General features: G+C 40.7%; 1 protein-coding gene across 3 annotated transcripts in view; it reads right to left on the minus strand.

Annotated features, from left to right (window-relative positions):
• Positions 1 to 3,794: 3,794 nt before the first annotated feature.
• The window catches only part of HEY2 (hes related family bHLH transcription factor with YRPW motif 2), a 45,829-nt gene continuing 36,318 nt past the window's right edge, over positions 3,795 to 13,305 (minus strand). For all 3 annotated transcript variants that reach the window (XM_069726091.1, XM_069726090.1, XM_069726089.1), the window contains one exon: positions 3,795 to 9,909. In XM_069726091.1, coding sequence (XP_069582192.1) covers positions 9,239 to 9,909 — 671 coding nt within the window. In that variant the 3' untranslated portion in view covers positions 3,795 to 9,238. The remainder of the gene's footprint in view (positions 9,910 to 13,305) is intronic.

The raw sequence follows: 13,305 nt of genomic DNA on the forward strand, positions 1-13,305 counted from the left end.
TGTTAGTCTCGGGGGTGCGGTTACAGCCGCTGCTCACTGTATACTGAGTGGCTCAAGTGGCGCCAGTCTTTCCTCTATAACTGAAAGCCGGAAACTGCTGGGAGGAATAAAGTTAATTTCTTCCAAGTGGCCAGGCTTTCAGTGCGATGGCTGTGCAGCTTTAGAACAATATTAATCTGTATATTAACCCCTTTTCTGCAGGTTTATAGTGTTTGGGGACCTGACAGGTTCGCCATAAGCTCTATAATTGGCTGTCTCAACTTTAATTCTCCTCTCAGAACAGTAAGGCTGTGTGCACACGTTGCAGATTTTTCGCTTTTTTTTGCTATAAAAAAGCTATAAAAACGCGAAAAAAAACTACATACATTATGCATCCCATCATTTAGAATGCATTCTGCAATTTTTGTGCACATGATGCGTTTTTTTTCCGCAAAAAAAAAAAAACACATCGCGGTAAAAAACGCAGCATGTTCATTAATTTTGTGGATTTTTTGCGGCTTTCCCACTATATTATTGCATTAGGGAACCTCTGGAAAAATCCGCAAAAAAACGCACCAAAAACGCGGTAAAAACACGCAAAAAACGCATGCGGATTTCTGTTTTGCTCAGGAAATTTCTGCAAGAAATCCTGAACATGTGCACATAGCCTTATAAGGGATAGTTTGCGCCATTTGTACGGTATGAGGTGTATTTTTTCGTCTATGAATATTCTAATTCTAGAAACATTTTTTGCTTCATACCTACACAGCATACACTAAATAGCCAAATAAGAGTTCAAGCCATAAATAATGTAAATATTTTTCTTGTTGACATATAAAAGAAGTTACAAAGAAATGCACAAAAGGAACAGCTAATAGTAGTGTACAGTATTTATAAAACAAATATCTTCAGTTTAGCTTGCATAATGTTTAACATTTATTGCATTCTCCACACAGCAGAGAAATGAAGTGCATAACGATACATGCCGTGGTCTTTACTTACAAAAAATATTTGACCGGCTTCTCTACTGCTAGCAGTTAAGGTACCGTCACACTAGACGATATCGCTAGCGATCCGTGACGTTGCAGCGTCCTCGCTAGCGATATCGTCCAGTGTGACAGGCAGCAGCGATCAGGCCCCTGCTGTGCTGTCGCTGGTCGGGGAAGAAAGTCCAGAACTTTATTTGGTCGCTGGACTCCCCGTAGACATCGCTGAATCGGCGTGTGTGACACCGATTCAGCGATGTCTTCACTGGTAACCAGGATAAACATCGGGTAACTAAGCGCAGGGCCGCGCTTAGTAACCCGATGTTTACCCTGGTTACCATCCTAAAAGTAAAAAAAACAAACACTACATACTTACCTACAGCTGTCTGTCCTCCAGCGCTGTGCTCTGCACTCCTCCTGTACTGGCTGTGAGCGTCGGTCAGCCGGAAAGCAGAGCGGTGACGTCACCGCTCTGCTTTCCGGCCGCTGTGCTCACACAGACAGTACAGGAGTGCAGAGCAGAGCGCTGGAGGACAGACGGCTGTAGGTAAGTATGTAGTGTTTGTTTTTTTTTACTTTTAGGATGGTAACCAGGGTAAACATCGGGTTACTAAGCGCGGCCCTGCGCTTAGTTACCCGATGTTTACCCTGGTTACCGGCATTGTTGGTCGCTGGAGAGCGGTCTGTGTGACAGCTCTCCAGCGACCAAACAGCGACGCTGCAGCGATCCGGATCGTTGTCGGTATCGCTGCAGCGTCGCTAAGTGTGACGGTACCTTTAGTGTCAGTGCCGCTCAGGTAACGGCAGGGTGCTGGACAGCCATTGTTATGTGCCACTCAGTGATAATGGGGACATTCAGGGTAACAAAGCAGACACAGGTCTCTAGTCTATATATTAAGGGTTGAGTTTAGTTGCCTGGATCTAAGGACAGTGTAAGGCGTGTACAGATTTTTCATTCACATCTATCTTTCCAAAAACATAAGGTTTTCTTTAATTTCTTAACTAAAATAAATTCCCAGTTTTAGTCAAAAATCTGGAGATGCAATATTTAGCTGTCAACAATAAAAAATGTACTTAAATGGATTTTTCTGCTAAATCCTACAATGCAAAGTGTCAACATTTTCCTATCACAGAGGCCATAACTAAAGTGGAGGCAATGAATATAAATATATATCTACATGCATCTACATTGTCGGTTCAGATTTATCCGTAGTCAACCAGAGACACGTTCTGGGGCGACGTCACTAATGTGACTTGCCGGTGGCTTACAGTACCGGCACATGTCCAGAGTCATAAACTGATTAAAAAAATGAATAACAAAAAATGGACTTCACCACAATAATACTAAAATAGAAGCATAAAGGCTCTTGTGCATAGCAAAGTTTTTTTTAAGAAATGTCAGGATGCACAAAGGAACCAGTCAGATTCCAGTTTTCTATTTTTATGCCCCGACTAGGATAGGCATGATCTGACTGGTTGCTAAGAGCAAAACTGATGCTTTATGTATGGATGAAGGTCAGTGTGTCTTAGGAGTGTTTCAGCTATTTACTCAATATGGAGTAAACCCCCTTCAAGGTAGACTATTAGTACAGAAAGACTTTTCAAATCAAGCACTGGAGGGTGGTGTACCTGTGCCGTGACCAAAAAGTTCAGTGCATCTTCTCAACTACTTGATTTCTAACTCCATCCCTTCTTCCTTGATTGACAGATCTATCTTAATAGGAGCCAGATGGGAGCAGAGATAATTGTTGACCAGGGCAATGTATTTTGCGAATTAAAAGATGCACCAGACCATAAGATGCACCCCACATTTTGTGGTGAAAAATAGGATTATTGTTTCTTAAATAAAATGGTGGTACATCTTATAGTCTGTTTTAATGGTAACTCACCTGGGGGCGCCTGCGGTCTAGCGGGGTTACAGGAGTCACAGGAGACAAGCTCGCTGCTTTCGGTGGGAGGTGATACTGCAGTGACTGGGCTCTCAGAAGATGTCGGCGCTGGTGAGCGTAGTCCCCTTTCCCGTAGATTTCCCTGCGGTGGGCTTCTGGAAAATGGTGGATCACGAGCAGATTGAGTCTCGTCTCCCAATATCTCACCAGAGAAATAGCCCAATAGCCCACCAAAGAAATCTACAGAAAAGGGGACTTCACTCGCGGGCGCTGACATCTTCTGAGAGCCCAGGCACCTAAGCATTGCTCTGCTCCTGCCACTGCTGGTTTCCTGAAGAAACCCTGCCTTCTGTGTCCCTGCTCCACCAGCGCCACCCCTCGGTAAGCTCACTTCAGATTATAAGACACCCCCCATTTTCCTCACAAATTTGGAGAAAAAAATATCGAGTCTTATAATCTGAAAAATATGGTAAATATGTTTAGGTTGAACATCATAGGATTAGTGAACCGGAACTTCAACTTCATAGGACTCCGGAGAGTATCTTTTATCTCTCCAATTTCCCTAGGAAACAGGAAAAATATAATTCTAGCAATTCCTTTTACCAGTAATGATGACTTCCATGTATAAATTTGGGGGAATTCTTAGTGTTTATATATTTGTCCCACGTTCCCGATTGTTGAATTCTCCTTTAGTAATAAATTCAGCACAGCCATTTCTGCCTTCACGCAAATTTTATATATTTAATAAATTCTATCTAGACTTATAAACAAGAAAATATATGAAAAACATTAACCTCAACAGTTAAAATCCATGGCTACCAGTATTACCACATGAGCTTTTAATACATTAGTTTGTGTCAAATTTGACCCATGTGCAATCGCATTGACTTTTTAATGGGTCCAGCCCTTCAAATATCATACAAGGAAAATCTAGAATAAATTGAGATATTAATCCCAAGCTTTATCACAAGAGTATCATCAAATTCAGTGTGCACAGATAACAGCATCGTGGATAAATAGTCAGACATTTGGAATTACTGAGGGTCAAAACTGTAGACAATTTCACTTCTAAGGTTTGGTAGTTGGGTCTCCACCAATTGAAGAACAAATATATGTCTGGGACAATAACATGTTAAGTGACATTTCCAATTAAACTTTGGCTTTTTACCCATCTTCAAGCTAATGTTGATGGCAATGCCTTAGTCTTGTATTTAGCTGTTCCCACTATTTGATCGGTGGAGGTCCTGGCTCCCAATAACCAAATCTACATGGGTGTGTGTATAAAAATTTTACAATTCTATGCTGATTAGCTCTTAAATTCTCATATTGGTCAAAGCTCTGCTTTTCTTATATATCAAATGTCTTTACATAGGCAGGTTTAAGGGCACCGGTCAGTTTGCAAATTGAGTGGAGTAGAAGCCCTCAGCCAAATCCTGAGCTCCTATGTTTCTGATTCTGTCCACCATACTCCTCCTGCTTCACTTTTGGAGGAGAGCTGAGCAAACGATCAGGTAGCTCTGAGCCAACCACTTCTGCTTCTTTGTTTCAATGATCAGTGAGGGTCTCTCGAACACTCACCAATCAACCTTTTTATAAATGATGAGTACCCTATAAATTATATCGTTCTTGCCGCCTGTTGCCCCCACTAAAGAGATCGTACAAACAAATGCATACTGTTATCCACTGAACTCAATAATGAAACGTTGATCAGCAATCGTCTAAGCTCCTGCTAATGTGGCTAAAGACAGAACCTTATGATTTAGAACTATGGGGCTGATTCATTAACATTGGCATTTCTTACACCAGTCTTGAAGGAAAGTCATCTAGAAGCACAAACCCATTAATTAACTTAATGCACTTTTTAGGGGCTGCCTCGCACCAGAATTAGAAATCTAATGTAGCTATGTCAAGCAAAGTAAAAATTATTATATTACTATATTTCTTTTTGTTTTTATACAACTATGCATTTTAGATGTCAGAAAACTGGATGTAATTGTGTGATATATCTCCCACTATGCCTGTCCATGAGATTTGAAACTATGCAGTAGAAAAACAGTTCTCCATCTGTTACAACTAGTGATGAGCGAATATACTCGTTACTCGAGATTTCCCGAGCATGCTCGGGCATCCTCCGAGTATTTTTTAGTACTCGGAGATTTAGTTTTCATCGCCGCACCTGAATGATTTACATCTGCTAGACAGCTTGATTACATGTGGGCATTCCCTAGCAACCAGGCAACCCCCACATGTACTCAGGCTGGCTAGCAGCTGTAAATCATGCAACTGTGTCAACAAAAACTAAATCTCCGAGCACTTACAAATACTTGAAGACCCCGGGAAATCTCGAGCAACAAGTATACTCGCTCATCACTAGTTACAACAACGTATTAAAGATGAAGTTAGTTTGGATTTTCAAAGTGAGCGTGAGTGACTTCAGTCTATTCTAGACAGGATGAATGAAAATTCTGCATTGTACAAGTTCATTTGCTCTCTGTTTATAACAAACCATGATCATTTGTTATTTTAGGAAATGCATAAAATGACCTTAATGGACTACAAAACAAAACATTGCAGGTTAAAGTTACATAAAATGTTACTTAAATTTGCAAACAAATTGCTCTATTTTTTGTACTAATTTTAAGTTGCGTCATATTTTCTTCTCAATTTCCACCTAGAGCTGCAGTTTCCTGTTACCAAATTGCAGCATTTTTAGAATCTATTGCTAAAACTGCGGCACTTTGTAGTCAGTTGCTAAAAGGCATCCAAGAGAATTAGAACATAAGCAAAGTGACAGCAAATTATAACTAAACGCCCGTCTGTTTCCCAGGACGAGCAATAGAAAAGCTTCTGTAGATGTAGAAAGGAAAAAATAAAGGGATATGAAAAAACTATTTATGCACCAGTCCTGAATCTAAAGCCTGCAACAGTTAGGTATGCCAAATTTATGAGGGAATGTGCACACGTTGCGGACTTTGCTGCGGATCCGCACCAGTTTCCCGTGAGTTTACAGTACAATGTAAACCTATGGGAAACCAAAAACGCTGTGCCCATGCTGCGGAAAAAAACGCGTGGAAACGCGTTTTATTTTCCGCAGCATGTCAATTCTTTGTGCGGAATCCGCAGTGTTTTTACACCTGCTCCAATAGAAAACTGCAGATGTAAAACCGCAGTGGAATCCGCAATAGAAACGCGATAAATACGCAGGAAAAACCGCAGCGGTTTTGCACTGCGGATTTATTAAATCCGCTGCGGAAAAATCCGCAGAGGAGCTCTCTACGTGTGCACATACCCTAAAGTGGTGCTCACATCTTAATTTGGTGCATCTTTGGGCTGTCGTTGTGCCAGAGAATTAAATCTTTGCCAGCCACAATCGGCTCTTTTTATGCCATCCGTTATAGTAAAGGTGTTAGTAGACCATGTTACTTTTGGCAAAACATCATCCGTCTTTGTAAAAGTGTCAGGCTGGTTCAGAATTTTTTTTTATGCCAATTTTCACCAGTCAATGTGACTCAAAACCAGTACATAATAACTAGCACAAAATATTTGCAAAGCTTCTCAAAGTTTTATAAAGATTAATGCTGTAAAAAGACAAGAAAAGCAAATGTAGACCTGAAGGAGGTTTTCTGTTTTATCAATTGTACATTTCCTCACCATTTTCATTACATCTGCTCGGCTTTAGTAAATTGAGAAATTCTTGTTTAGAATAGGCTAAAAGAAGTGACCTGACCATTAGTTCCTTAACACATTATCCGAGCATATTCGCTCATCACTACTGACCATTCATTAAGCGTTTTCTGCTTGGAAAATGCTCTATCCTTATGATAAAAACCAATTGGAAGGCTTAAAAGGCATCTGGAAGACGCTACAGTGTCATTTTGAGCATTTTGGCAATGTATTTGCTCGAAAAAGCACTAGTGGTTTCTTCATTGTTGAATAGAGGTAATACATTTCCAAAAAATATGACAATATTGCTTAAGAAACAGCCAAAAAAGTCTAAAAAAAAATATCCTTCAGAGAAAAAAAGGGCAATGTTTCTTGAAGCAGTTTCTGCTTGAAAACTTTGTGTGGTTCACCTCCCTAAATACATTGTGTGCACAAACCCTTACTAAAAATGATTCTGCATGATGCTCTATATATTGAATCAACTGGTGTAATTTATTTTATACAACATGACACCCAAAGTGCAAAATGGGAGGTTTCCATCTCACCTGATATTACACACAAAATGTGTGTGTTGTTTTTTTTTTTAATGAGGCTGATCTGAAAACAACAATCTGACCCATAGACTGACCCCTTCTGCTTGAAAGGTTGTCTGATTTAGAAAACTCATGTTCAAATATTAAAGAATAATAAGGAGTACCCTTAGAGCATGTCCTTCTGCATTTCACAGATAGCACAGGGGAATTTATTTCAATAGGTATCTTATAATATCTAATTTTGTCTGTGGTCAGGCTGCAGGAGAACTGAACACTTGAGTCATAATTAATTAAAACTGGCCTTTCATATGCCAGTCTTAATGATGGAGGTATGCAGGAGTAAGTTTGCCTAATTCACTAACAGGTCACACAAAATGGCGCCGGTTCCGGTGACCAGCGCTGGGCCGCACACGGACTCCTTTTAGATGGTGGGCGGAAATGATTTTATTCCTGTGATAACACTCCTATGTATTGTGATGATGTGGGTGCACACAAAATGGCGCCGGTAGTTCCGGTGGCCAGCGCTGGGCCGCATACAGGACTTATTTTAGATGGTGGGTGGAAATGACGCAGTCCAAATGGCGCCGCCACTTCCGGTGGCGTGCGCTTCAGCTGCCATAGCCGAATGGTGGCCTGGCGCGTTACCGGTCACCATGTGCGGCAGACATCCGTTAACCCTGTGTGGATCCTCTACAGGTATGACATCATGGTGGCTAGGGTGGCGGCGCCGTACTTTTGGGCAATCTTTAAAAGAAGGGGACCCTTAGTATTACATTGAGGACTTACCATAAGCTGCAGACACAGCTGGCCTTGACTAATTATTTAGGGTACCCAGCCACTGCGGAACCTAACTGAAACGGACATATATGAACTTTTTTGCTGGATTAGCGACTGGGCCCATTGGCACATCTTTACTTCAAGACTCCCCTGATGATACTCCTGCACGGGAGTTGAAACGCGTTGAGAGATTATAGACATTGTGGGCTACATATTGGATGGTGGGTGTCCATAGCAGGGCTCATTCGGGGCCTGTCCTTGTCAGGACAGGAGCTATACAAGGGTGTTACAGGGAAGATAGTGGAAGCATTCCTATCCCCACCTTTTGGCCCTTCTTTGCCCTGGAACCACCACTCTCAACTCTAGGAGATTGGGAGACATTCTCTCTATACGTCCGTCTAGACTGGTAAGACTGTTCCGTTTTTTTTATCTTGAGCACTGGTTCACTTTAGCACGTTTTCTTTTGTTTATGTATGTGTCCTGTTGGGATCCAAGAGTTTTAAGTTTTAATAGTGGTTATTCTCCCTAGCTATTTTAAATTGTCAAGCCCTGAAGGTATAGATATGGCGTGGTTCTTCACACGCCATAGCTATTTCTAGTAATTCACTAACAGGCTCACACCAGTGATAAGAAATGCCTAATTCAATAAGAGGCATGTGCTTCGTAATGAATTAGGTGCATCTTACTGTTGCATGTCTCCATCATTACGAATGGCGTATGAAACGCCTGGGCAGAAATGTTACTCCACTCCAACACCAGGTGGGCTTCACCATGCACCATCCCGTCCATGCTCCGCACAGTTGCCAGTTGCAATACATCCTGCAATTTTTTGTCATAGGTACCATCTAACAAAGAGAGGTCGTCTAAAGCTCACACAGAGAAAGGGTGATTATTAATATGCTTAAAAACATATGTGACATAATATTTCCAGCAATTTGTGGACAAAATTGTGATGCTGAGGTCAGTGTTGTTATCGGTTCCATAAATGAAGCAGGCTATGTAAGACTCGCTATTGATTATCATCGTTTTTTTTCCATGAAAATAAAATTTGGTAAAATTTGTACTAAACATTAACATTAATTATTGACATTGAAACCATGTCTAGACAATTCTGACCTGCATGAACCAACATTTTTGGATGAAGACATTGAATGTTACTTGAAATGATGGTGACCATGGACATATGAGGTTGTCCCACCTTGTATTTGTCTATATGCAAAGCCAATGAAAACTGCCTCAGAGCTGTCACAATAAAAGTGTAATCCCAATTCTAGAAGCAACATATATTGTTAGATTGTTAAGTAATCTCTAAATCCAGAGGTCATCTGCATATTTCAGACATTTTATTTGACTAAAGACACTGTTCCTGCACATGACTGTTTTTATATAAGTCTATTTAAATAGCAGCACGTTAAAAGGCCCCTACTTCAGTCCCCCATGGCCGATATGGCTTGCTATTTCCACTGGTGCTTGCTTGCCGAGGACTAGAAGTTGCAGACAAGGGAGAAGTAATGGCTGTAGCAGAAGCTGCCATCGCTGCCGCTGCCCCTGGTGGAAGTAAAGGGAATGTTCCAGCAAATGACAATGGAAAACTGTGTGCAGCAGCGGCTGCCGCGGCATGTACTGTGGCTGACAGTGAGAGCAAAGAGGTAGAAAGAGGAGGAACACCTGAAGCTACACTGCCCACAGAAGGCACTCGTAGAGCAGCATCTGCATGAGCAAATGTAGCTGTGAGAAGGGCAGAACTGTGTTGTGGGGGTAACTCTGTATTTGTGGAAAGTCTGCAAGGCATGTTCTCAGAGGAAGAGAGTCCATTTTGTTGTAGCAAGGAAGCAGGAAGTTGATGGAAAGCTGCCGCCCAGTGGTGAGGATGCAGGGAATGCTGGTGCTGGGTCATTGATGTCATAGCCACTGCTTCCCTCTGCGAGGCACAAGTGCTAAGATGAGAGACTAGTCGAACTCGGAGGGGATCTGCTGTGTCCAGGCCTTCAACAGAGCTAAGATACCTTGCAACTTCAGTTAAACACTCTCGAAAACCAATGCTCATGAAATCCATAGCCAAGGCATGAGCGTCAAAGTAACCTACAAAAAAGAACAAAAAAAAATGGTAATTTATGTACACAATACATAACCAAATCTAAAAATGTGCACATTGTCATTCACAAATACTACAGGACAATGATCGAGAATGTCTGCCAAGGAAAAATGAAGCAATTACTCATAGCAACTAATCAGGTTATTGTTTTATTTACCTAAGGATTGTATAAGTAAATTATTGTTTACATTTAAAGAATTGAATGGTTTAAAGGGACACTGTCACCTGAATTTGGAGGGAACAATCTTCAGCCATGGAGGCGGGGTTTTGGGGTTTTTGATTCACCCTTTCCTTTCCCGCTGGCTGCATGCTGGCAGCAATATTGGATTGAAGTTCATTCTCTGTCCTCCATAGTACACACCTGCGCAAGGCAAGATTGCCTTGTGCAGGCGTGTACTATGGAGGACAGAGAATGAACTTCAATCCAATATTGCAGCCAGCATGCAGCCAGCGGGTAAGGAAAGGGTGGATCAAAAACCCAAAAACCCCGCCTCCATGGCTGAAGATTGTTCCCTCTAAATTCAGGTGACAGTGTCCCTTTAAGTCTACATTCCCAAGATGAGTATTTGGTAATTTTTTGAAGTTGCAGATTTTCTGCAGCATATCTGCACCCATTAGGTAAATTAGGTTCCTTGTATTTTTATTTTATTTTATTGCTTTTTTAGTGTATTTTTCATGCATTTTATCATTTTTTTATGTTATGGGTTTTGTCTCTTTTTGTATGTCATGTTTTAAATAAATTTGCTTGTTTTTGATACTATTAGCAAGTATTAGATTTGCGCAAATGAAACCAGAAGGGAATACTGTTTTTTGCCCAGAATGCGATTAACACACTAGATGGGAACTAAATAGAAAAAATATATACATTTACTAAGGATATTTGCTCAAGGTTGTTTGCTGTAGGAGAAAAGGTGATAAAAATACAGTAAAAATACAATATAGAGACAACAATATTCTAGTTGTATATGAATAGATTGCACTATGCCCATAGAACAAGCAGCACTAAGTTTGTCACACTGTGGAAGAAAAACAACATGTACTTATTTAACCAGCGCTTATTTAATTACCTTTTCTCCTACATGAAACAACCTTGAGCAAATATCCTTAGTAAATGTATATTTTTTTCTATTTAGATCCCATCTAGTGTGTTAATGGCATTTTGGGGAAAAAACAGTAGTCCCTTCTTGTTTGATTTGCGCAAATCTAATACTTGCTAATTATATTTCGTTTTGACAACATTGTGGTTATTGTCTAGATCTGCAGCAATAGGATACCTGACATACTAGCGCAGCTGTAACATATATTATAGCTTGTTTTTGATACTTCCTGGTAATTAGCTTTGACAAAACTAAATTAATTGTCATCTATGGTTTACAAGCGTTTTTAGTTGGTTTTTGTTCTGAAAATGCAATAAAAATGCATACAAGTTTTTTACCTGTGGATTTTCTATATCTAATGCAATTTTTTGATGAAAATCCCCCAATAATACTCAGTGTATGTGCAAGGGAAATTGACATTTTGCAGATTTTAAACCAGCAACACAGGTCAGTTTATGCTGCATGAAAAAATAAAGCAATATGGGCACAACATTTATATAAATCCCATTCACTTTGCTAAAATTGTAAGATGTAGTCAAAATATGCAGCATCAAAACCTCAACAAAAACTCATCTTGTGAACTTAAAGAATCACTCTAGTGTTTTTTTTTTAATTTCAGCACTGGGGTGATGCCACTAATCTACAGTAAGTTCCCTGACCATTGTAATATACTTACCAGTCACTGTCTTCAACTGCTCCAGGCGCTGTTCCGGTCCCGTGCTGCCATATTGTCACAACTTCTGACTGACTGAAAGTCAGAGGTTACGGTCACAAGTGCTCAATGTAAGTCTATGAAGGCCTTGTTCTGGCCTCGTTCTGGCTTTCATAGACTCACATTGAGTTGTGACTTCCGAATCGCTCAGCAAACACTGACCGCTGGACCGCAGAGGCACTGATTAAAGATGAAGACAGCGGCTGCTAAATAGGAGACTAGGACCAGGGAACTTAGATTAGTAGTAGCACTACAACGCTGCAATAAAAAAAACCACATACAGTGAAGGAAATAATTAATTGATCCCTTGCTGATTTTGTAAGTTTGCCCACTAACAAAGACATGAACAGTCTATAATTTTAAGGGTAGGCTAATTTTGACATTAAGAGATAAAATATCAAAAATAAAATTCAGAAAATCACATAGTATAAATTAAATAAATAAGTATTTGATCCCCTACCAACAATTAAGAGTTCTGGCTCCTACAGATCAGTTAGATGCTCCTAATCAACTTGTTACTTGCATTAAAGACAGCTGTCTTACTTAGTCACCTTTATAAAAGACTCATGTCCACAGACTCAATTAATCAGTCAGACTCTAACCTCTACAACATGGGCAAGACTAAAGATCTTTACATGTCAGGGACAAGATCATAGATCTGCACAAAGCTGGAATTGGCTACAAAACCAAAAGTAAGACGCTGGGTGAGAAGGAGACAACTGTTGGTGCAATAGTAAGAAAATGGAAGAAACAGAAAATGACTGTCAATCAACATTGATCTTGGGCACCATGCAAAATCTCACCTAGTGGGGTATCCTTGATCATGAGGAAGGTGAGAGATCAGCCTAAAACTACACATGGGGAACTTGTCAATGATCTCAAGGCAGCTAGGACCACAGTCACCAAGAAAACCATTGGTAACACATTATGCCGTAAAGGTTTAAAATACTTTAGTGCCCGCAAGGTCCCCCTGCTCAAGAAGGCACATGTGCAGGCCGGTCTGAAGTTTGCCAATGAACACCTGGATGATTCTGTGAGTGATTGGGAGAAGGAGCTGTGGTCACATGAGACAAAAATTGAGGTCTTTGGCATTAACTCAACTCGCCGTGTTTGGAGGAAGAGAAATGCTGCCTATGACCCAAAGAACACCGTCCCCATTGTCAAGCTTGGAGGTTTAAACATTATGTTTTGGAGGTGTTTCTCTGCTAAGGGCACATGACTACTTCACTGCATCAATGGGAGAATAGATGGAGCCATGTACTGTAAAATCCTGAGTGACAACCTCCTTCCCTCCACCAGGACATTAAAAATGGGTCGTAGCTGGGTCTTCCAGCACGACAATAACCCAAAATGTACAGCCAAGGCAGCTAAGGAGTGGCTCAAAAAGAAGCACATTAAGGTCATGGAGTGACCGAGCCAGTCTCCAGACCTTAATCCCATAGAAAACTTATGGAGGGAGTTGAAGCTCCGAGTTGCCAAGCGACAGCCACAAAATCTTAATGATTTAGAGATAATCTGCAAAGAGGAATGGACCAAAATTCCTCCTGACATGTGCGCAAACCTCATCATCAACT

Source organism: Ranitomeya imitator, chromosome 5, assembly GCF_032444005.1.
Source record: "Ranitomeya imitator isolate aRanImi1 chromosome 5, aRanImi1.pri, whole genome shotgun sequence".
Classification (NCBI taxonomy): Eukaryota; Metazoa; Chordata; class Amphibia; order Anura; family Dendrobatidae; genus Ranitomeya; species Ranitomeya imitator.